At 39.9% G+C, this 23,775-nt stretch overlaps 3 protein-coding genes across 6 annotated transcripts; 2 read left to right on the forward strand and 1 right to left on the reverse strand.

Annotated features, from left to right (window-relative positions):
* The first annotated feature begins 2,702 nt into the window (after window positions 1–2,702).
* On the forward strand, window positions 2,703–10,581 carry LOC106150770 (N-acetylglucosamine transporter UNC93A-like). Of its 2 annotated transcripts, none has more exons than XR_015333950.1 (6): window positions 2,703–3,405; window positions 4,902–5,071; window positions 6,995–7,234; window positions 7,551–7,658; window positions 9,072–9,203; window positions 10,010–10,181. XR_015333950.1 is itself a non-coding variant. In XM_013523753.2 (6 exons), the coding sequence occupies exons 1-6, from the start codon at window positions 2,826–2,828 to the stop codon at window positions 10,279–10,281; spliced, it is 1,530 nt and encodes a 509-aa protein (XP_013379207.2). In that variant the 5' UTR covers window positions 2,704–2,825; the 3' UTR covers window positions 10,282–10,581. The 2 variants fall into 2 exon arrangements, 1 of the variants encoding a protein (XP_013379207.2); XM_013523753.2 differs by having other exon boundaries at window positions 2,704–3,405; window positions 7,551–7,686; window positions 10,010–10,581.
* Window positions 10,582–10,607: 26 nt separating this feature from the next.
* On the forward strand, window positions 10,608–16,476 carry LOC106150771 (N-acetylglucosamine transporter UNC93A). Of its 2 annotated transcripts, XM_013523754.2 has the most exons (6): window positions 10,608–11,602; window positions 12,656–12,825; window positions 14,037–14,276; window positions 14,663–14,798; window positions 15,408–15,539; window positions 16,029–16,476. In XM_013523754.2, exons 1-6 carry the CDS (start codon window positions 11,023–11,025, stop codon window positions 16,247–16,249), a joined length of 1,479 nt encoding a protein of 492 aa, XP_013379208.2. In that variant the 5' UTR covers window positions 10,608–11,022; the 3' UTR covers window positions 16,250–16,476. The 2 variants fall into 2 exon arrangements, with proteins under 2 accessions (XP_013379208.2, XP_086867513.1); XM_087011387.1 differs by lacking the exon at window positions 15,408–15,539 and having other exon boundaries at window positions 10,706–11,602.
* Window positions 16,477–16,589: 113 nt separating this feature from the next.
* LOC106163790 (uncharacterized) lies at window positions 16,590–22,656 on the reverse strand. 2 transcript variants are annotated; one of them, XM_013541472.2, is made up of 3 exons: window positions 22,481–22,656; window positions 19,853–20,844; window positions 16,590–17,322 (listed from the first exon to the last, which is right to left on the reverse strand). In XM_013541472.2, the coding sequence occupies exons 2-3, from the start codon at window positions 20,700–20,702 to the stop codon at window positions 16,619–16,621; spliced, it is 1,554 nt and encodes a 517-aa protein (XP_013396926.2). In that variant the 5' UTR covers window positions 20,703–20,844; window positions 22,481–22,656; the 3' UTR covers window positions 16,590–16,618. The 2 variants fall into 2 exon arrangements, with proteins under 2 accessions (XP_013396926.2, XP_086867512.1); XM_087011386.1 differs by lacking the exon at window positions 22,481–22,656 and having other exon boundaries at window positions 19,853–21,224.
* Window positions 22,657–23,775: the final 1,119 nt, after the last annotated feature.

Consider the following 23,775-nt stretch of genomic DNA (forward strand, 5'->3'; position numbering starts at 1 on the left):
CCAACGTAAGATCCAATCTAGTAATATTTTTCTTATCTTAGTATAATATAACTGGATGAATTAAAACTTTCATTTTAATGTCAAATAAGTTCAAGACAATCAATTCAGATCAGCAGAGATGAAATTGATTTGTACTTAGATATTTATATTCTTTGCATTACATCACTTAAAGTCCACTTGAGCTTCCACACACTGTTGTGGACCTTCTCAAATTGATGATAACTACGGGTAACTAATGCATCAAATAAAAAATCACGCTATTTTTTGATGGACCAAAGAGGGGATCAGTTCTGCCCCACTTCAAATTAAGTCACATATTATGCCAGTCACTTGGAGGTTTAAATCCAACTCGTCCTATCTAGCGTGTATTCTGTTACTTCGCAATCACATTCATTAGTAGCACCAGCGTGCACTCATGGTTTTAGTCCCGACCTGTCTCGTACGGCTCCTGCTGCTCCGCGTTCTGGCGCCGGATACAAGTCACCGTTACCGTTTCTATAACACGGCAGTGTTATACAGTTTGTCTCTGTATTTAAATTACATTCACAATCACGGAAGAGAAACCAAATTTTGGAACAAAAGTCCCGGTAGAGTAATTAATTTAGATAATTGAAGGTACACCCCTTTCAGATGACAGAAAATGGAGACCTGTTGACGATTCTAAAATCGTAGAGGTAGTTTGGCCTCATTATTTCCATTTGGCTCTTTTGATCTCTCCCACCAAAACAGACGCCACAACTGAGATAATTTCGTCAAAACCGGTCCGGGTCCGAGCGTTATGTAACCTTCCAACCCGGAGAATATATCCATATTCAGGACAACGGTAACAAATATTGGAGTCCCTGTATCTAGTTTTACTGATCGGTTGTTTATATCGGATACAGTTATTTACGCTCACTAATAGTTTTACGGCACGCAGGGATCAGTACGATTCCCTATAAAAAAATGGGCCTCTAAAGTAAAAAGAGAGAGACCCCGGGAGATCGTCACGACTGTCCCTGCCTGCATGCCAGCCTGTAGTCCGTATGAGAGGAATAAAGACTATTTAAAACGCAATCTTATCTGTCGTGTATTCAAGCCGCCGTTCTCTTAAAAATTAGTAACCAACCAAGGTTACACTTCTCCTCGTAGACCGCAAGATTAAGGACACATATAATCTCAACTTGAACCCCATTTTTTTTTTTTTTGTCTCAGTCGGTGCATTGGCCTGAGCGTGACGCTCGTTGAAACGCACCATTGTCCAAATTTTCGAAAATTCAATACCAAATATCTACCAAACCAAAGGAATTATGGGATAAATTAGGCCTACTATTTAAGTCTGACCGAAAGTCATATGTGAAGATTCCAAATATGCCCTTGGATTTGACCTTTGACCTTTATTTCAAGGTGAAACATTTTCTAAAAATGGGAATTTTTGCAAAAAATATATTTGTTTGTGCCAATTTTCAGAAAATACACAGTAAGCTCTCAGATTACATTGTGGGGTTACAATTAGGGAATGCTTTCATCTTCGGGAGTTTGGGGTCAATCGGTGCATTGTCACGGTAGAAGCAGTCATAATATACCGAAACTGAAAACTCTCTCTAATTCTGAAACCGTATATACTAGAGACCTCTTGATTTTTGCATTCTGTAAAGCTTGTCAAACACAATACTGGAAGTGGTATCCGCTTTTTTGTTTTCGATATAATTTAGGAGTTGGGCTATATCAAAAAGTACCATGGCGCAATATTCAGTGGTGAAATTTTAATTCAGTGGTGACATTTTAAAAAATGTGAAATACTCTAAAATTAGCAGAGATACAACCATAGTTACTATTGAACTTGAATAGAAAGTCATATAATGGCAATCTTACTGTGACCTTGAAATTGACCTTTGACCTAATTTTCACCATGAACTGAACTTACCACCCGCAGGCAGACTACCACATACTCTGAAGTGTTAAAAACTAGGTCAACTCAGAAATGCTTGTGCTTGGGAGAAACAGTGATCGGTGCCACAATGTCTGGACAGTGAAGAGTGCTCGCTCCTGGTCTCTGTATATATATAGTACATTGCTTTTTATGTCCCTCGATAATTATGTATAGTACACTGCTTTTTTATATACAGACACAGATGTGCCTGTACAATTAGCTGTCATCTGCCTCTGTCATCACCGTAGCCGTCTGCCGACGCCATGCACTTTCAGTGATGACACGATAAGTGGAAAACGGTTTTATCTTTTGTCTGCAATCTTATGGAACTGATGTTTATCCATAAAATACAGTTCGAAAATCAGCCAATTTTTTCAAAAGTAATTTAATGCTGTTTTCCCCCTTTTTTTTAGCATGTATGCAACACTGATAACACTAACACATTTCAAGGAAAACCAATATGCCCATTATCTTGAATCACAGGAGTGATTAATGTTATGAAAATACAGGTTGAGTTCGAAAATCGGCTTGTTTTCCCCTTTTCTGCGTCATCGATGCTGGTGCCATCATGGAGAAAGTAACTGCAAAATGTTTAAGAAGAACAACAGCAATGGTTGAAAGGTCACATGGGTTGTCAATAAAATAACCAAGAGAAAGGGAAATTTTAATTCTAGTGTTTATCTGTGTAGATAAGATAACCCATATCAGCACAAGTCTTAGCGATTGCTTTGTTTATGGTAAAGCGCCTTTAAATATTTCACATCACGATGACTGTGACTTGGCATACATTTACATGTCCAATAACACAGCTAGCTTGCTCAGTAGCTGGGTAGCTTTTAACAGGCGAGTAGCAAATGGACCATTGTGTGGGGCTTTTTGCATAAACAACTTATATTGAGAGAATACAAAAAGAATGGCGACTGACGACAAGGTACCGAAGACTTCCGGGTTACAAGTGCCTACGAATTTGGATACAGCAACCACAAAAATGCTAGCATCGGGAAATGTAGCAGACGACAGTCGCGTTCCAGAAGTTGAATATAATTTCAGCAAAGGTCGACATCTAAAGAACGTCTTGGTCTCGAGTCTGGCCTTCACGCTAGTTTTCACAGCATTCAGTGGTTTAGAATCATTACAAAGCAGTATAAATAAAGACCAAGGTCTTGGAGTCTACGGCCTTGTGTTCATCTACTCCACCATGATCATCTCTTGTCTTTTCCTGGCGCCCCCTGTCATCTCCCTTCTAGGATGCAAATGGACCATAACAGCTGCCATGGCGACATACACGACGTATACCCTAGCCAACTTTTACGCAGTGTGGGGTACAATGGCCCCTGCCTCTGTCATATTAGGACTGGGAGGGACACTGCTCTGGTCGGCAAACTCCATGTACATCACCGAAACAGCCACACAATACGCCCAAATAACCGGGAAGAATAAAGACGTCTTACTCCCCGGCTTCTTTGGTATTTTCTTTGGAATCGTACACACATGTAAGTACATTTATCAGGCCCGTAGCCAGCAATTTCAAATGGGGGGTTCGTTATCTGAAAAAGTGGACCTTTTACCATAAAACCTTCATGTACCTAAATCAAATTTTATCCAAAGTGGACCTTTTCCCAGCAAAAAGGGCGGTTCTTTCGAACCCCCCGAACCCCCCTGGCTACGGGCCTGTTTATATATCTTTAACATTTCGGGAGCTATCCATTCATCTATGGGCGTATTCCCAGAGCTTTTAGATCGATCTGTCCCCGCGGGGAGTCTCACTAGATTACTGTTAGATAATCGGCTTAAACGTCCATCCCGCCTACTACAAGCTGTTAAGGGGTAATTAACTTTCGTGCCCGCTCGGCTGACAGCTTTTTAGCGTGAATCCCCAGGGAGTTAGGTCGATCTAAAGTAGATCGATCTAATCTCTGGAAATGGGGTCTATTTCAATTTCTTTCATTGCAATGCCAGAAGTTGGCGTGAAAATAAAATAATTAAGTTATCAGGCATTGAGGAAAAATGCATGTGGTAAATTATTGAAGTATTCCTTTACCGTTTAGTGTTTCACTTGATTATAAATCAACGTGGTGCGGAAAAGTCCAAGCTTGTCTTGGAAGATGTCAGAGCAGACTGTCCAATAGAAGCCATTCAGAACAGATGGTAAACGGACTAATTAGGCTGCATTCACATCGAGTTGAACCATGACTCTACAAAGCCACGACCTTAATATGGCGGACGTACATGAAAGGAAAACCGCCTAATCTTTTAATAGTCTCTCCGCCTCTCACACGCCTCTCCATGTGGCGTCCCAATGGAGCCGAGATTTAATGACAGTACCCCCGCAGGGACGACGCATGGGGAGGCATGCGAGAGGCGGAGAGACTATTAAAAGATTAGGCGGTTTTCCTTTCATGTACGTCCGCCATATGTAGGTCGTAGCTTTGTAGAGCCATGGCGGCCTAACTGATCCGCCGACTAAATATGGCCGACTGAACTTCATAGCAACGCCGCTTAATCTTCTGATGCTCTCCCCGCCTCCACACGCGCTCTTAAAAGGGTTAAATCTCAGCTCCTAGGTTTAATTGCAAGGTCCCTGCAGCGACGACACGTGTGGAGGTGGGGAATCCATCAGGGGATTAGTTGGTACTGCTTTTAAGTGACTCGGTTATATTTAGTCCGCGGATCAACTTGTTCTGAATGGCCTGATAGATGAAGGGATATCACAGGGGCATCTGTAGTATAGCATTTGACAGAATTGAAGTAGATACTTTTTTGCAATTTTGTTACCGACTAGCATCTACCCCTGTTGTCAGAGATCTAGAATAGAAAAAATAAGGGCAGAAACCACCAAATAATTTTCCATTGACGGCCATACTAAGAAATGTCTGCAAAACTGCATGAACAAAATAATTTGGTGAATAATTTTCTACCCCCAATGGCACAAAAAATATACTGTTATATAAGTGCTTCTTTTTTCAATGAAAAGAGTGGTTCGTTTCAGGTAGAGTTTGGGGTAATCTTATTTCATCTTTGGTATTAAGCCAAATGCCTCAAAACGAAACTGAAATTTCTGATGAAGTTTTTGGCAGATGTGGCGCCACCTATTGCACGGGAGACGAAAATCTTGGAAATGTTACGAATTCAGGATTGGATAAACCATCGGAAGAGAAGGTACACTTATTTATTTATTTATTTATTTATTTATTTATATAAAACAAAACAAAGCCATTGAAGTTTTTTTTACACGAACCGACTTTCTGTCTAATATTGATTCACATGTGCCGACTTTTTCTCCAGTATTGAGTATTCATGTACTGACTTTTTCTTCAATATTGAGTATTCATGTACGGACTTTCTCTCCAATATTGAGTATTCATGTTCTGACTTTCTCTCTAATATTGAGTATTCATGTTCTGACTTTCACTCAGCCCCGTTCACATGTACCTACTTCCCCCCTGCCCATTTTCAAAAGCCATCTTTTTGTTTTCATTATCTTATTCTTTTATTTCCTCGGCTTTAGCGTTTTAATGTCCTTGTTATTTGTAACTTTCTAGCAGTGGTTGTAAATTTGTTATCCAAAAATGTTTTATCATGCCTTTGAGTCTTAAATAAGTATATTATTTAATCATTAGTAGGCTCATCTTAAATAACCTTTAAAAGGAAAATTAATCAGTAATTTTCAGAAATTAAAACAAGTTCCTTAAAGATGTTGACTACAACTTCTTCATCGTATTGTTTTCATGATAATATTTTACTTCCTGAACTAACATATTTTCTGACATCATTTACATAAATGAACGGAAACGTTGGTATATCTTCTACCTGGGCGGCAGATATTATTGGCACATTTTCCACCAGTCCCTGGTAGACGCTTGACCATATTTAGCCAGTGACATTATCTAGTGGCGGATTTAGGGGGGGGGGGTCCTGACTCCGCCCCCGCCCCCCAATTCGATTCTGAAAAAAATCACACTAATGGTCCCCTCTTAAAATTCGAATTTTGACTAGCATAATCATAGTTTTAAACCGCACCAAATGGCACCGTTCGCCCTCTAAAATTCCAATTTTTTTCGGGAGCCATTCAGCGGACCCGGAACCCCACGCCAGGGCTAGAGGGTCAGCTTTGCATCCGCGGACTCCCCTTCAAATAATCCTGCATCCACCCCTGTTATCTATGAATATCTAGTGAAAAATCAATCAGTGGACCTTATAGGGGGTATCGTTAGTACATGCATCCTGTTTTGCTTGCAAGTTTCGCTGTTAATGATACCAATTACCACTGGAACATCCTGACACTCATTAGCGCAGGATTATTGAACTGTATGGTGTCGCTTGTGCCACAGACTGGGTTCCCAAGCCTGGATAGATTTTACAGGATCGATCCATCTCCAAGGGGTTCCTCGCTAAATTGCTTTCAGCTTTAGCGGCTTGGATGCCTGGCACGCCGACTGAAGCTACTAAAGGATAATTTTTTACCCCTTAGCACCTTCAGTAGGCGTGGCGGACACCTACGCAGCTTAAGTTGATAGCAATTAAGCAAGAATCCCCTTGGAGATAGATCGATCCAAAGTTATAGTACGATAGGGACTGGGAATGGTCCCATGGTATGGTGCGTGTTTAATCACGGGATCCCAGACTGTAACCCACGCCTTTTGCTATAAATACATTGCCAGTCGCATATACAGAGTTTAAATTCTGGATATGAATATTAGTATTAAAATACTAGATATGGAATAATTGTTATTTTTGAGTGCAGATTAAAATTTTTTGGGCTTTATTCATCAAAAAATACGTCATTGAGTGATAAAGATATCCAGTCTTCTACTGTGAGATACTATGGTCAAAAATATCAAATCTGGAGATAAATCTAGAAAAGATATATATTTAAAGGATTCTTCATTGCAGAAAAATATTAAAATTATTCTTTTAGTGAAGAGGAGGTATTATCGAATTAAATCATAAGCCATTTTATAATTATTTCCTTCAATTTCTGTTTTTTTTTTCATTCTATTTTTGATTGCTTCCTTATTCCATTATTCTATCTTGAACGGCTCTTTTATTTTGTTGGCGAAATTATGACTTAGTTGTTTTCAGCTCCAGATATTGTGCGGCACATACCTTGCCTGTGGCTTGATGGCCGTTGGAGCGGTCGCCATTTTCCTAGATGATATACATCGCCACAAATCTGCAAAATCCCAGCCGAAGAAGAGATTCTCTAGTGCCCTTTTTGTTGCAACTTTCAAGCACATGCGGAAACCCAAGCAGTTGCTACTGATACCGATAACCGTTTACTGTTCCATGCAAATGGGGTTTTTCTCCAGCGATTTCACAAAGGTAAGCTAACCAATACAGGTTTTCGTGGCAATTTTTTTTTTTTTTTTGTTTGAATTTAATTATGAACATTGAAAATTACAAAATAAAAAACCTTTTAACCCCTGGCAGTATGTGTCTTGTATTACATGTAAACCGTGCTGTATGTTATTTAAATGTTCGGGTAAATGTCATGTCTTGGTGTGGCATTTACCTGGTGGACCAAATGTTCCTTATTTGTGCTCACTTGCTTTGAAGCTGCTAAAAATTGTCGGTTCACTAATTTTTCATTTGAATAGCATTATCATTATTATTATTATTTACTCAAACACCACACCAGGCATTCGTGAGCTGCACTTATGGAATCTGGAACGTGGGGTACGTCATGATGACGTATGGTGTGACCAGCTCTCTTAACTCAATTGTGATTGGACGACTGGCGAAACGGGTGAGGCGGCCTTTTTTTTTCACAATAGGTAAGTGCGAACTGCTAACGTTATTTAACACCCAGTCGCCGTTAGGCCACACTTTTTAAATTTTATGGATGACATCCTGCGCGCGCACCGATTTTCGTCCGTTCTCCAAAAAAAAAAAAAAAAAATCCCCCCCCCCAAACCGCCCCCCCCCCCCAAAGGAAGTCGGTTGTCGCAAACATCGTTATTGAATTTGCCGGAAAATGCAATCGGCAATTCTCTGCTAATTCCGCAAGCTCCATACTGTCATTGTCGACTGCGGAGACATCCGAGTAGTTCCGAGTGTGGAAAATGAGCTTTCTGCGCATGCGTATTATCACCACATGAAAATATGGCCGTTTTGCCGTCAACTTCATCTCTAGCATTAATTTCAAAATACACGACAATTAAAGTCATAAAGAGAACGGGGGCCGTCGTTTTGGATTGGTTTGCCATTGATATTGGACATGGAGATATCACCCTTTTACAATTTTACGAAAGGCTGGCCGCGGCCAGCAATCATCGCCCGGAAAATTTCAGTGACATTCTGTCCAAAGCAGCACATACCAGTTTCTTTTTGGAGCGAAAAAAGGGTCGACAAGAGCGTCGCGGTATTTGGTGGACTGAAGGTCGGACAGGCCACCCGATAGTTGGCTGCTAGCGTGTGAGTCGAAGTAGACAAAATGGCATCGACCGAAATTACCTTAGTAGTAGGAAGCATAGGCCTATCTTTGCTTAATTTTTTTAACAATTCTGTGAAGTGTTTACAATGCTTTAATTTTCTGAGAGTACAAATAAAGACACGCTATTTATTTGATATTTGTTTTATTGGTTTCTATACCAACAGAATGCATGAAATAACCTTAAATAGATTTGGTAATATGCAGCATATACATTCATGACTTTTTACCTTTCTACGAAGTATGCCCTATTCACAATGCTTTAATATTTTGAGAGCATGGATAAAGACATGTTGTTAGTTTGATACGTGTTTCTGTGGTAAATTAGTGTTTCCAGCTGTGTACTGAAAACATAACTTTTCTTAAGCAGTTTTTTTTTTTTTTTTGGACTGTTTTTTTTTTTTTCGCCCGCTCGCACCGACTTTGGGGTCCCCAGAGGATGTCATCCATAAAATTAAAAAAGTGTGGCCTTATTAAAAATGTCGGAATAATCTCTTGATCGTCTGCCATTCGTATTGAGTTTGAGCAATTTGATCAGGTTGCGCACATCGAACTTTTGCTAAAACCACAAATTTTAAACCATGTGATGGTTACCTATCACCAATGTCGATCTGTTTTGAAACAGATGTTTAAAATGTGTACATCATAACACGAGCGCCTGCAATTTATTTATTTATTTATTTTGTGCCTTTTGAGAGCAAAAATACAATCATAGCTTTTATATTTCAGCAATGCTTTTGCATTATGGGTTGCTTTTCACATTTCTGTTCTGGCAACCCACACCGGATGGATTGCTGATTCTTTATGTTTTGGCGGGACTATGGGGTGCCGCTGATGCCGTCTGGACAACAGAGATAAACGGTAACATGTTTTTCACTTTGGTCGTATTCAGGAGGGTTGATCCTCGGATATCCTGGTCCACATATCAAATATGGCGGACCCTACATGAAAGCAAGGCCGCCCAATCTCTAAGTGGTCTCCCCGCCTCTACTCGGATCAAATTTTGGCCTCGAGGTTTAATTACAAGGCCCCCGCAGAGAAGGCGCGTGTGGAGGCGGGGAGACCGTTAAGGGATTAGGTGGTCTTCCTTTCATGTAGAGTCCGCCATATTTGATCCTTGTACAGGTAGATCTGACAATCATATGTTCTGAATGCGTCCTTATGGATCCTCTGGCAGAGTAAGACTGGGTTCCCATGCCTAGATTGATCCATCTGGATCGGTCTTACTCGCTGGGGATTCTCACTAAATTGCTATCAACTTAACCGGCTTATATGTCTGTCACACCTAGTAAAGCTATTAGGGGATAATTATCTTTACTCCCTAGCTCATTCAAGACATAAACAGGAATAAATAGGAAAGAAGTGATCTTAAATTCAACTGACTTCAGTCGATCTCCTTATGTTTTAAAAAAAGAATTCATTGCCTTTTTACATGACAGACGTTTGCGCTAAAAAGCACTCTCAAGCAGGGGCGTAACCAGACCTTTTAAAATTGTACGCACAGATTTTGAAAATTCCCAGGTACGATTATATTCCGTGAAAAATACACTGAATTTGTGGAGAATAATATCATGGTTGGCTCAAAAAATTGTACGCACAGTGCATCCATGCGTATGCCTGGTTACGCCCCTGTCAAGTTTATGAGTTGTTCTTTACTCTCGTTTCAGTATTATACGGAGTTCTTTTCCATGACGGTCAAGAAGCGGCCTTCTCATGTTATAGACTCTGGCATGCATTCGGATTCATTTTGGCTTATGTCTTCAGCGTCCAGTTGTGTGTGTTTATGAAATTATATATCTTGATGGGGACCCTGGCGTTGTCCATGTTGGGCTATTTGACAGTGGAATTGATGCAAAGAAAATGCCAAGAAAATACTTTGGAAACGCGCAAAACTGTTGAAGCTGCTATAGACATGCTTGGCTCTAATCTAACACTTTAGATAGTTCAACACGGCGTTTAATCCGACTTCCTTTCTTTTTGGACATGAAGTATATGTGGTCATAGTAGAAACTTTTATGGGTTTATTGCAAAAAAAAAAAAAGAATATATATCGCAGGCGTTATTTGAAAAAAAAACAAAATACATGTATGAACACGTCCTCGTTTACTGATTTACCTCTTTCATATATTTTTGTCTCGTGGCTCCCAAAACAAACAAAATTCAGCCATGTGGACCCAACAATGTTATATGACCTACAACAAGTTCTACCTACTGAAAATAAAATGACAACAGGGTAAAATATGTCGTATCAGTTTTAATTTTTATCTAAAAGTGCCGTGTTTTCTAACCTATCTCTCTTTTGTGCTAAGTTCACATTTGGTTGAGGATGTATTCTAATCCCACCTCAAGGCAGAGAAGAGAATTCTAATCCCACCTCAAAGCGGATATCGTAAAATCACGGAGAAATTTGACCTTTACGGCGAGATTTGTTCCTATCTTATACGGTCCCTATTCAAGTGTTTATCTGTATAGATAAAACAACCCAGATCAGCACTAGTCTTCGTTTATGTTAAAGCGCCTTTAGAATATTTCACTTTTCGGGTGTCTCTGTCTTGGCACACGTGTACATGTTCAGTTACATAACCAGCTCGCTGAATAGCTATTAATAGGCTAGTTACAATGGATCATTGTGAGGGTCATTTTGCATAAAAACTTTTAGAAATATTGAGAGAAAAAAGGAATGACGACTGTCGACGAGGGACCGAAGGCTTCAAGGTTACAAGTCCCCACGAAGTTGGACATTGCAACCACAAAAATGCTAGCATCGGGAAATGTGGCAGACGACAGTCGGGTTCCAGAAGTTGATTATAATTTCAGCAGAGGTCGACATCTGAAGAACGTCTTCGTCTTGAGCATAACCTTCACGCTAGTTTTTACAGCATTCCATGGTTTAGAATCATTACAAAGCAGTATGAATAAAGATCAAGGTTTGGGAGTCTACGGTCTTGTGTTCATCTACTCCGCCATGATCATCTCTTGTCTTTTCCTGGCGTCTCCTATCATCTCCCTCCTAGGATGTAAATGGACCATAACGGCGGCAATGGCGTCCTACACCACCTACACCCTAGCCAACTTCTACGCAGTATGGGGTACCATGGCGCCTGCCTCTGTCATATTAGGAATGGGAGGGGCGCTGCTCTGGTCGGCAAAGTGCATGTACATCACCGAAACAGCCACACAATACGCCCAAATAACCGGAAAGAATAAAGACGTCCTGCTCCACCGCTTCTTTGGTATTTTCTTTGGAATCGTAAACTCTTGTAAGGACAGTTGCCTTTATATCTTTAATGGTTCAGGGGCTATCCATTCCTTTTTTTTTAAATAATTTCATTGCAATGTCAGAAGGTGGCGTGGAATAGGGTAAACGGCATCGAGGGGGAAATTGCACGTGGTGAATTATTGATCCACTCATTTACTGTTTGGTAGTGCACTTGGTTATAAATCCACGTGGTGCGAAAAAGTCCAAATTAGGCCTTGGAAGATGTCAGAGCAGACTGTCCACAGCTACAGGGATATCACAGGGGTATCTGTAGTATAGCCTTTTATATTACAGAATTTAAGTAGATACTTTTTGTTATTTTGTTACTGACTAGCAGCGACCCCTGTGGTCAGAGAATAGATAAAATTAGGGAAGAAACCACCAAATAATTTCCCATTGGCCATACTAAGAAATGTCTGCAAAACTGCATGAAGAAGATAAATTGGTGAATCATTTCCCATCCCCATGGACAGCAAACACACTGATGCAAATCCCAATGGCACAAAAATATACTTTTTAAGTGTTTCTAATTCATTTCTTACCGGCGGTAGTTGAATAAGTGCACCCCTCTTCTTTGTAAACAAACCACTCACAGTAAGTAGCTTCGTCCGCCAGAGGTCCCAGACTGAACGACACCCATGCCTGGTCCTGACAAAAAAAGAATTGCAGTAGTTAACACCCCAGCCTGCCCATTGACACCATAAATAACCCTATCAACATACAAGAACTGTCAGGTAAATTGGGAAAAAAATCGCTATTTTTTCTCACAGTACTATATTCAGATTTTGGATCATTGTGATCAGTAGCACAGAGAATTATATCTATATTTGTACACAGTGCGAAAACATATTGCTTTACATTGAATGTTTTAATGTCAGCCAATATACATGTTTGTCGAGGCGAAGTATGTTCGTTCAATAGACTATAGAATTAAATGTAGGCCTATATGTTTTTCGGATTTCAATGTAAACACTTTGCTTCCATGTTGAAGTTGACATGCTACTGTACTTTTATTTTCTGATATTGTTATAATGAAAAATGTGGTTCGTTTCAGCCACAGTTTGGGGCAATCTTATTTCATCGTTGGTATTAAGCCAAAGGTCTCAAAACGAAACTGAAATTCCTGATGACGTTTTTAGCAGATGTGGTGCCACCTATTGTACAGGGGACGAAAATATTGGAAATTTTTCAAATCCAGGATTGGATAAACCATCGGAAGAGAAGGTACATTTATTTATTTATTTGTTTTAAAGAAAACAAAGCCATCGGTACTTTTAAGGGCTTCTACATACACGAACCGACTTTCCCTCTAATACTGATGTACTGGTGCTGACTGTTTCTCCAGTATTAAGTATTCATGTAATGCCTTTCTCTCAGCCCCGTTCGCACGTACCGACTTCCCCCCCCCCCCCCCGTCCATTTTGAAAACCAATCTTTTTGTTTTCACTCTGTTATTTTTTATTTTCTCGGTCTTGTCGTTGTAATGTCTGTGTTATGTACGGCTCATCTTAAATAATCTTTTAAAGGAAAACCAATTAGTAATTTTCAGAAACTATAAAAAAAAATGTTCCTATTAATGTTCATCACAACTACTTCATCGTATTGTTTTCATGATAATATTTTAGTTCCTTAAGAAATAGCAATTTTTTTTATTCAACTGCTACTATCATCATTTACATATATGTAAATGAACTGCAACTTTGGTATAGGCCTACTCTCTACCAGGGAGGCAGATATTGTAGACATTATAGGCACATTTTTCACCAGCCACAGGTAGAAGATCGGACACATTTATATAATTAGCCAGATACATAATCTGTGAATATCGAGTGAAAAATCAATCAGTGGACATGGTAGGGGATATCGTTAGTACATGCATCCTGTTTTGTTGGCAAGTTTCTTTGTTAGTAATATCAATCACCACTGGGATATCCTGGACTCAATCTGAGACTCATTAGCGCAGGATTGTTGAACTGTATGGTGTCGCTGATGTATTGTCATAGCATGGAGCGAGGTGTATGTTACGTACCCTAAGTTCTAGATTTCTATATTGCCAGCTCGATCTTGATTTCAAACATAGCCCACATCCGCAGTATTGTAAAGCTAACACATGAAAAGGTATAGTGAGCAAGCTAGCTTTATAGTGCCCTGACACTCAGGGTAGTGTTTAATCGCCTTTTTCTATAAATACATTGCCAATCGCATTTAAAGATGGAAAAAAATATATATATTAAGATTCTCAATTACAGAAAAGTCTTTTAAAAATGATTATTCTAGTGAAGATGCGGTTATATCGAATTAAATAAACCCTTATCTCTCCGTTTCCTTCAGCTTCTGTTTTTTTAAATCCAATTTGATTGCTTCCTCGTTCCTTTATTCTATCTTGAACGGCTCGTTTATTTTGTTTGCGAAATAACTGACTAAGTCGTTTTCAGCTCCTGATATTGTGCGGCACATACTTTGCCTGTGGCTTGATCGCCGTGGCAGCAGTCGCCATATTCCTGGATGATCTTCATCGTCAAAAATCAGCAAAATCCCAGCCGAAGAAGAGATTCTCTAGTGCCCTATTTGTTGCAACTTTCAACCACATGCGGGAACCCAAGCAGTTGCTTCTGATACCGATAACCATGAACTGTTCCATGCAAGAAGGTTTTTTCTTCAGCGATTTCACAAAGGTAAGTTTACCAATACGGGATTTCGTGGCAAAATTTGTTTGAATTTCTTTATAAACATTGAAAATTACAAAATACAAACCCTTTAACACATGGCAGTATATTTCGTGCCACGTAACTGTAAAACATGTTGTATGTTATCTAACTGTTCCGGTACATGTCATTGTCTTGGTGTGGCATATACCAGGTGAAACTAAAGTCCTTAATTGTGCTTACCGTTTATTTCCCTTTAACCCTTTTTACAAACAAAAACCTTTTTAATGTAGTTCTATAATTTTCTTGTAACTTACATCAGTAGCTTTGAAACTGTCATAGATGGTCGGTTCACAAAAGTTTTATTAGGAAAGCATTATAATTGTTATTTTTTATTTGCTCGAACACAACCCCAGTCATTCGTGAGCTGCAGTTATGGACTCTGGAACGTGGGGTACGTCACTATGACGTATGGTGTGACCACCTCTCTAATCTCAATTGTGATTGGACGACTGGCGAAACAAGTGGGGCGGGCGGTTTTCTTCACATTAGGTAAGTGCGAACTGCAAACGTTATTAAACGCCCAGTCGCCGTTATTAAAAGTGTCGTGATAATCTTTTGCTTGCCTACAATCCTTACGAGGTTTGAACAATTTGTCCAGCGTGCGTACATCGAATTTTGCTACAAGCCACAAATTTAAAGCCACTTGATGGTTACCAATCACAAAAGCCTATGTGTTTTGAAACAAAAGTAAAAAATATGTACACCATAAAAACTTACCTGCGATTTAAGAGAGCATTCACATCGAGAAGGACCGAGGTCTAGCAAGGCCGAGACCTAAATATGGCGGACCTTCATGAAAGGAAGAACGCATAATCCTTTAATGGTCTCTCCGCCTCTCACACGGCTCCCCAAGCGTCGACCCATGACCGATTGAATTGAGCCGAGATTTAATTAGTGTGCCCCTGCAGGGACGATGCGTGGGGAGGCGTGTGAGAGGCGGCGAGACAATTAAAGGATCACGCGGTTTTCCTTTCATGTAGATCCGCCATATTTAGGTCTCGGCCTTGCTAGACCTCGGCTCTTCTCGATGTGAATGCTCTCTAATTCATTTTCGTGCCTCTTAAGAGCAAAAACACAGTCGTAGTTGCTATATTTCAGCAATGCTTTTGCATTATGGGTTGCTTTTCACATTACTGTTCTGGCAACCCACACCGGATGGATTGCTGATTCTTTATGTTTTGGCGGGACTATGGGGTGCCGCCGTAGCCATCTGGACAACAGAGATAAACGGTAGTGTGCTTTTCATTTATTGGCGGTATAAGGATTACAAAGAAAGTAAATTGGTGTTCTTTTGGATGTTTTGCAGTTTTTGAAATATTTTAGTGGACCCTTTATGTTCACTTCTTTTAAGTTTTGGAAGAGGGGGCCAGGTGGGCTGAACCTCCACCTTTGTGATCCGTTATTGTCCATTTACATACTAACCAATATCACTGAGAATGCATTTCGTTCTTACCTCTGTCAATGGATGTTGTTATTTCATCGGGCTTGGTACCTTTAACGTAACTATTAAAATAGGCAAGACATCTCAAAATATTCTTCACAATATTTTTTTGGAATTTTTAGGATAAACTACTCAGGAATAAAAAGGAAAAGAGTTATTCCAATTTCAAATGACTCTAGTTTTCTTTAAAAGAAATTTCATTACATTTTTCACTTGACAGACGCTTGCGCTAAAAAGACACTCTCCAGTTCATGTGTCCTTCTTTACTCTCGTTTCAGTATTATACGGAGTTCTTTTCCATGACAGTCAAGAGGCGGCCTTCTCAAATTACAGACTCTGGAGAGCAATCGGGTTCATATTGGCTTATAACTTCAGCGTTAAGTTGTGTGTGTTTATAAAATTATACATCTTGATGGGGACCCTGGCGCTGTCCATGCTGGGTTATTTGACAGTGGAATTTATGGAAAGAAAATACTTTGGAAACGCACAAAACTGTTGAAGCTGCCGTTGACATGCTTGGGTCTAATCTAAGGCTGTAGGTGGTTCAAGGGCGTTTACTTCTTTTCTTTTTGGACATGCAGTATATGTGGTCATAGTAGTGGTTTTAATGGGATTTATTGCAAAATAAAACTATATACATACCACAGGCTTTATTTTAAACAATCCTATGCACGCGTCCTCGTTTACGGATATATTACTTTCATATATTTTTGTCCCATGGCTCCCCCCCCCCCAAAAAAAAAAAAAAAAAAAAAAAAAAAAAAAAAATTCAGCAAAGTTGACCCAGCATTGTAATATGATACAACAAATTCTACCTACTGAAAAGATAATAATAATAATAAAAGACATATCAGTTTTAATCATTATTTCAATTTTTATCTAAAAGTGCCGTGTTTTCTACCCTATTTCTCTTTTGTGCTATGTTCACATTTGGTTGAGGATGATACAGAATTAAATCTTTCAAATAATTAAAAGACTTTAAGTTTAGCGTAATTCCTTTGCTGTTCAATATGGGCCTACTGCCTTCAAAAGAAGTCCCCTGTTTATCGTCTGATACAGCGTCCTGACTGCTGTCAAAACCACAGTTTCCCTGAGCACCCGTACATTTCTTTATACTAAGCGCGAGAATGCACGATAAAATCAAGAGAGATCCCACTATTGACGGCCATGTTGGGATGACATGAAGAATTGTCACCTGCCAGATGAACACGAAGATTGGCTCAGAAGTGCGCCCTAAACTTACGATGACGACATTCTCGATCTTCAGCGCCACCTGGCAGCAAATCGCGGCGGTGAATGCCATGACACCATTCAGCACGACTGCACACCACTCCAACAACGTGACCGGAAATGACACGCCCTCTGTTGACAAAACAACTATCCATGAAATAATACCGCTGAAGAGACCTACAGATGCTATAATAAAAAGACTATCTACATGCTTCAGTTTTCTCCCGAAAAGCATGTTAATTGATGACGTCACGGCGGTTGCTATGGCCAGAGTGACACCTATCGGATCAGCTGCGTCTGACTCTCCCCAGAGGAAGCTTGGCCTGGATATGAACACTATACCTACAAAAGAAAAAAATACAATCCTTGATAAAAATGAGAACAATTTAGTAAAAGAAAAAATGTCTTCTATTATGGCCAATAAAAAGGCATTTTATATAATTTTTACTGACACATGGATCGTTTTTACCAAAATGGCCTAAATAATATACCGACACGTTTGAGGTTGAAGTATTTCGTTTTCGTGAAATGTTTCGGGGGCGGATTAAAGCCATCTTCTGGGTCTTCCGGAAGACGATCAGATTTTCAAGTTAGCATTGACGAGTATGTAATTTTTTGTCGGAAGAGGGTCAAAAATTGAAGATGGATCAACAAAGATACTTTGGAAGACTTTCAGAAAATATATCTGGATCCGCTCCTGTGTTTGATATCATAATTAAGGTCCATACGCTCTCCACATTATTCATGCTGACTGGAATGGCCCGTTTTATGCACATTAACTTGAGGCATAGAAATTTAGATATATATCAGTATTAATGGCGCTATAATGGACTGTATTGCTCCTGGAGCCGTTTTTGAAACGAATTAACGCCAGGAAATTAAATAGACTGTTTATTGTACTTTACTGCTATTCCATGGTTCAGTAAATCGCATGAATTTAATATAAAATGCCTTTCTGGCATAAACTGGTAAAGAACTGACTGACTACCAAATTTTGGAGTTACTTATTAGGCCCCATTTTAAACGAAAACTGACACTTGTTCTAGCGTTCTCGGCAATGGATTGCTGTACATGAACGTTAAATTTGGCATGCAACAAGAAGACTTTTTACCATTTATCATTGAAATTAGGCTGCCGCTTGTTAATATGATACTTAGCGTCCATCTAATGCGCGATGTAAAACTCGTAGCTTTCGGGCACATGGCAACTGGCGCAGAACCCCAATAGACTGCTTATACAAAGTAGTATCATTCAACTGGGACGCATCATACAAGCTGGGTACGTCAAATTGCTTTAAAAGAATTTCGTACGACGTCCTCCACAAGCTAAGCCGTCATTAAAAAAAATCGCATGCCGTCCAGCCGTCTTTGAATGTATAGGCCGTCAGGTGATGCCAGCGGCAGTCCAAATGACGGCTGGGCGGTTCGCTAGGAAAAGTCTTGTTGCAAAGCATCCTAAACTCCTTCTAAGTTTGTGTTATTAATTTATTAGAACAATGAGTTCCCATTTGCCATGAAACGAGAAGAAATGGAAGCGGCTCTTAATTATGTCTTCGATACTCTATAGAAGCGAGTCCTGGCTTGGCTGAAGTTTTAAAGCTGCTTAGTAGCACTTCTCTATTATTATTAAAGCTTTATAAAGCGTCGGACAAAGTACTCCAAATGACATAACACAAGTCCAACTTTGTTTACCCGAACTTAACGCAGGGGTGCGCATCGCACAGAAACCATTCATCAGTAAAATCCTCCAATCGCGGTCGAATATGGAAGCCGACCCTTCTATGTATGTTTATACTTTCAGGTATCAGGGTCCCCCTAAAATACTGTGCAAAATCACTGTGCTTTCAACATTTGGTAACAGGTTACTAGCGCACCCCGTGTTCAGAGATAAACATGTTTGTGGTCTTTGTAGAAGGCGGCAATGCAAAAGGCACATTATATTTGCCTAAATTTTGCAATTTAACCAATATTGTAGAGTGAAAGAGAACGGATGAAAAAACAACGTCAGGAATTCATCTAAAAAACTGTGTGTCACGTATTTAAGAATTAAGCCTTATCTAACAGTGCCCCATTTGGGTTACAATGGGTCCTTGTTCAAATGTACACCGAATGTAAAATTCTAATAAGTCAAATTCCATTATGCCTTCTCAATTAAAGGTGTTAACTAATTAAGGTTTAAACTATAACATAAGCGTAGGGCTTTGTTTGGCTGAACCCTCACTTTAATTAATGTTCATCGTCAATTCCAACTATTGAGTTTAGTCAGTTACTCAAAAGATTGTTATCAGCCAGTTGTCGTTATCAGCCAGTAAGGCTCTTGGTGAGAATAGTGAAACTTGACTGGGTCGATGATATGTTTTTCCATCATATAAAACCGGTTATATGTAACAGACAAATGTACCCCAGCATAAAATATGCGGCATGTATTTCTAGAGACCCGAGTATATGACGCAGGTAAGCTTCTTTTAAAAGGAAATTGAGGACTATGATGTAAAATTGAAGACAATTTACAACTGAGATTTTATGGCTCTTGCGTGTTTGTTGATGATTTATATGTGAGGAAAGCACTACTTTTTCATTTTACATACTATTTTGTTAAACTGTATCTAACATTGCAAAGTGTATTCAACTTATTTGGATTATAGACCTTATATAAATAAATAAATGAATAAATAAATAAATAAATAAATAAACATTATTATTATTACCGTTGTTGTTATTGTTGTTGTTATTTTTTTTCATTACTTCTTAAAACCGTGAGAAACCAAGGCTACTTTGTAGAGAAAAAGCACGTCCGGGTGTGTCTTTCATATCGCACCCCCTTCCTTTCCACCCCCCCCCCCCCCCCCCCCCCCACCTTCTCTAAGACCTACCTGCCAACATAACCAGCGTAGAGCAAATTTCCACAACGCCATACGGTTCTTTCAGTATAACACAGGCGAGAATCCCAGAGTAAATCGGGGCGGTATACTCTAGCACTGCTGCGTCCCCTAGAGGCAGGTATCTATAAGCAGAGAACGCACACCACGCCGTCAAATACCCCATGCAGCTCCGTATAACAACGAAGACACAGTCTTGTATCGACTTCATGCCCGTCAGGGGAATAATCTCCTTGTCATTCAATGCCTTCTCTTTAGCTGCTTCGATGCATGAGTCTGATTTTGGTCTGTCACAGCTTTCCACCGCAGCTTCATTTGACTCTTTTGAAGCCTCTTTCTCAGGCCCTTTAGTCTCGGAAATTTCTAAAGACTCTTTGAATTGTTTCTCGGAGATTGCCTCCTCGAGATTCCCCTGGGAAAATTCTTGGGATGCCCTTCCCTTTTTAAGGATTTGATTCTCTCTCTCAGTATTGTTCATATCGGAGTTTTCTCTCTTAAACACACTTTTAAAGTCAAAATCGTCGTTCTCCCATTCCTGATAATTATATCTGCTGGAATTTCGAGTCTCGGAATCAACTTTTTCAAGATATAGCAACTTTGAATCTTCACTGGCGACCTCTTCATCAATTTTTTCCCGTCCAGAATCTTGTTGCTTAGCAACACAGAGCCAGGAGGGGGCAGCGAGAACAAAAATTACAACGTGTCGGAACGCCAAAAACACGAGGACGGAGACGTCTTTGTAACTGCCGACGAGAAGTGCCGACACTGACAGTGCCAGAGCCGACAACACCGACAGAAAAAGACCCGCTGCTCCATGGTGTAGGTGACAAGTCGTCTCCCCCATGCTCTTCTACTGTCCTGCTCTAAACATGCTATTCACTGACGTCACTTTCAGTAGCAGGCGACCCATATGGACAGTTCAGCTGTTGCGTATCCACCATTTAGCTTGGTAACCAGTGCAGTGATTCCACCTTTTTCAGTGTCACCTAAAAATCCATATGAGTAGATCTGTTAGTATCTATACGTAAGTTTAATCTCGATGCTTCGAACAATAGGGTGCTTGACCCTGTATTTCGCTTCCAGGAGTGTGACGCTTCAATGCGAAATGATAAATGCAAATGCATAATATATTCACTACACGAGATGCCCGCTGTGTGTAACGTACAAGATTAGCCATTCATGCGCATGATGTCTCACGTAAGACCTATAGTTCCGCTTGTCCGTGCAGTTGTACGAATGGAATTTTTAGAACAATTTTCAACCAAAGATCCACAAAATTGACTTAACATTTAAAAGTAAGTGAAAGCAGGAGCTCTGTTAGAAAAATTTTTCGTAAAACGCGAAAGTTTAGGAGGAGATCGTTTAGGCCTATCGCCGTTATCATCTCGCCTACTGAATATTCAGAACATGACATTTTGTGGACGGGTGGTGAGGTGAATTAACAGTTGTGTTTATTAACCATGAAATCTGTTAACGTATCAGCACGTGGAGGTATCTATTTGATAATAGGAGGAGATGATATCGGGGGGGAGGGGGGGGGCCTCAAATGGTTTTACAAAGGACATGGAATAAGAAACGATTAGCATCTACAGACCCCGATGCAAAATGGAAATCATACTAGATTGCATAAAACGAGGCTGTCGGCAATACGTGATGTTATAAGGGACTATAAACTTGGGGGAACCGTGTCGTCTTAGAGTGCATTCCCAGAGATTTAGATCGATCCATACGGATCGACCTAACTCCCTTAGGGTTCACGCTAAATTGCAGTCAGCCGAGCGCGCACGACAGTTAATTACCCCCTTACAGCTTTTAGTAGGCGGGACAGACATTTAAGCCGGCTAAGCTGACAGTAATCTAGTGAGACTCCCCACGGGGATAGATCGATCTAAAATCTGTGGGAATGGGGTCTTAGAAAGCTATGTAAAATTGATACGTAAAATTTGGTAAATTCGTGTTGCAATAGACTGTAATGCGACAGAGCATTCTTAAACGCGAAAACACAGAAGACCACCTGTTAATAAATCCTTAATAAATACTTTTGTTCATTGTCACGCCGCCATTACTATTCTGCCATTATTTCTGACACAATTCTCCTCCAAACCCCGCGAAATCTCGCTTGATTTTACGTTGAATCGCCAGACGATTCCCATGTAAACACGACAAAGACAGAGAGTGAAATTACGATTAGTTCTGATGACGTAGAAATACATGCTTTATTTAGAGCTATCAACAGGCTCGTTATATTATATCCAAAATAGGCAGGATATGCTAATGATATCATCATGGTCTTGCCATTTGTCTATATATTGATATATTTCACGGATACGTTGCTGGCTTATTACATATACCTGCATATAAGCACTTTTTTCAACTATGAGCAAGAATTTGAAATGGCGCCAGTACTGTACTGGCCTCTAGGAAAGAGTAGCGTCTTGGCGCGTTGCTAGTTTCAAGCCCAAATTTTAAAGTGACGTAATTTCCATGATGATTAATTTTTGCAATATGAAGGTTGAACGGACTTTGCGTGTCTTAAATAAATCAGTGTTCATTTGGTACGTAGTCAAGTACAGTTTTAGAGCTGCTCGTGTAAAACTTCTTTGCTAGCATACATGTACCTACCTGTGTAAACCAACCTTTGCCAATTAAAAAAGAACGTCTGCAATCACAGGGAACAAATTGTCTTATTCCAAATGAAATCCATATAACGTTCTCTCCTTTCCGTGAGTGGGGTCACAAAACACACCTGAGCTGTAAGCAGAAATATTTTTGCTCTTGTTTTTTGTATATTACATAAAAGCTAGACCGCCACATCACTTGCGTGTTCCTTTCCAGTTAGGGCCCTTCTGTATCACGGGTCTTGGGGCTCATTCTCTTTGAAACTATCGGTCTACGTAGATCGATTCAACTCAGCAAGGACTCTCACTGATTGCAATCAGTTAAACAGCTCCTGATGAAGAGTAGAATACAGAAAAGGTGGTGATTATAGGGGTAAATTGGGGAAAAAAGAGGAGCCGTGTTAATCTGTTTAACTGATTGCATTCAGCGAGAGTCCCCGCGGAGTTGGATCCATCTCCTTACAGCGATACTTTAATGGGAATGAGCCCTTAGTTTTCTTTTGCATATTTATTAGGAGCTATGAATTGTTTTAAATAGGTCTTTTTGACACTGCTACACGTTGGAATACATCGCTCGTTGCGTGATGGTCATACGTTTATTCAAAAGATACTGGTACCCGTGTCAACTTGTACGCAAGGCTCCAATATCTTTTCAAGAAATATTTTTTTGACGTCGAGTACCACTCTGTGCTCTGTCCTGACTGCGGTAAACAAAGCTATATACTAATGAAATCTCCGAAAAAATGGTCTTTCAGACGCCCCCCCCCCCCCAAAAAAAAAGCAGTTTTACTTGTCAGTTTTCCAACGGCCAAAGTGTTCGCAACGTTGTTCAGCTTACTCGTCTATCGCCCACCCGATACACTGCGTGATTGCCACTCCTGAATATTATTGCCTCCTAATGCAAAAATAAATTGGTTAATCGTTATATTACTTCAGTATATTAGCGTATTATTGCCAGTATTATATTTGTTTTAAATTGCTGACTCCTACCATTTACCATAACGTGTAGGTTAATGTTTTATTGTTATACTGGTACGTTTGGGGTTGGTCGACTCACGCTTGAGATAAATTTGAATTTCATTACATCAAAATAAAGCAATTCGGAGCTGGGACCCTGACAGCGCTGACAGGGCTCCTAGCTGAAAACGGTGAGATAATTGAATGTAGGTAGAATTCTCGTCCAAGTAGTTTTGTAACACTAGCACCTCTTTCATGCTTATGACATCTGAATGAATGAATGGATGATCGCGAAAAGGCTGACAGAGATGCATAAATAAATGTTTCACGTTTAAAAGAAGG

The sequence above is a fragment of the Lingula anatina genome, chromosome 4, assembly GCF_051362555.1.
Source record: "Lingula anatina isolate TDL-2025a chromosome 4, LinAna3.0, whole genome shotgun sequence".
NCBI lineage: Eukaryota > Metazoa > Brachiopoda > Lingulata > Lingulida > Lingulidae > Lingula > Lingula anatina.

Coding starts and splice junctions, on each gene's coding strand:
- LOC106150770 (XM_013523753.2), top strand. CDS start 2,826: ATGGCGACTGACGACAAGGTACCGAAGACTTCCGGGTTACAAGTGCCT. Junction 3,406..4,901: donor CTTTGGAATCGTACACACAT/GTAAGTACATTT, acceptor GGTTCGTTTCAG/GTAGAGTTTGGGGTAATCTT. Junction 7,235..7,550: donor TCTCCAGCGATTTCACAAAG/GTAAGCTAACCA, acceptor ACACCACACCAG/GCATTCGTGAGCTGCACTTA.
- LOC106150771 (XM_013523754.2), top strand. CDS start 11,023: ATGACGACTGTCGACGAGGGACCGAAGGCTTCAAGGTTACAAGTCCCC. Junction 12,826..14,036: donor ATAAACCATCGGAAGAGAAG/GTACATTTATTT, acceptor AGTCGTTTTCAG/CTCCTGATATTGTGCGGCAC. Junction 14,799..15,407: donor GGCGGTTTTCTTCACATTAG/GTAAGTGCGAAC, acceptor GCTATATTTCAG/CAATGCTTTTGCATTATGGG.
- LOC106163790 (XM_013541472.2), bottom strand. CDS start 20,702: ATGGGGGAGACGACTTGTCACCTACACCATGGAGCAGCGGGTCTTTTT. Junction 17,323..19,852: donor TACGCTGGTTATGTTGGCAG/GTAGGTCTTAGA, acceptor TTTCTTTTGTAG/GTATAGTGTTCATATCCAGG.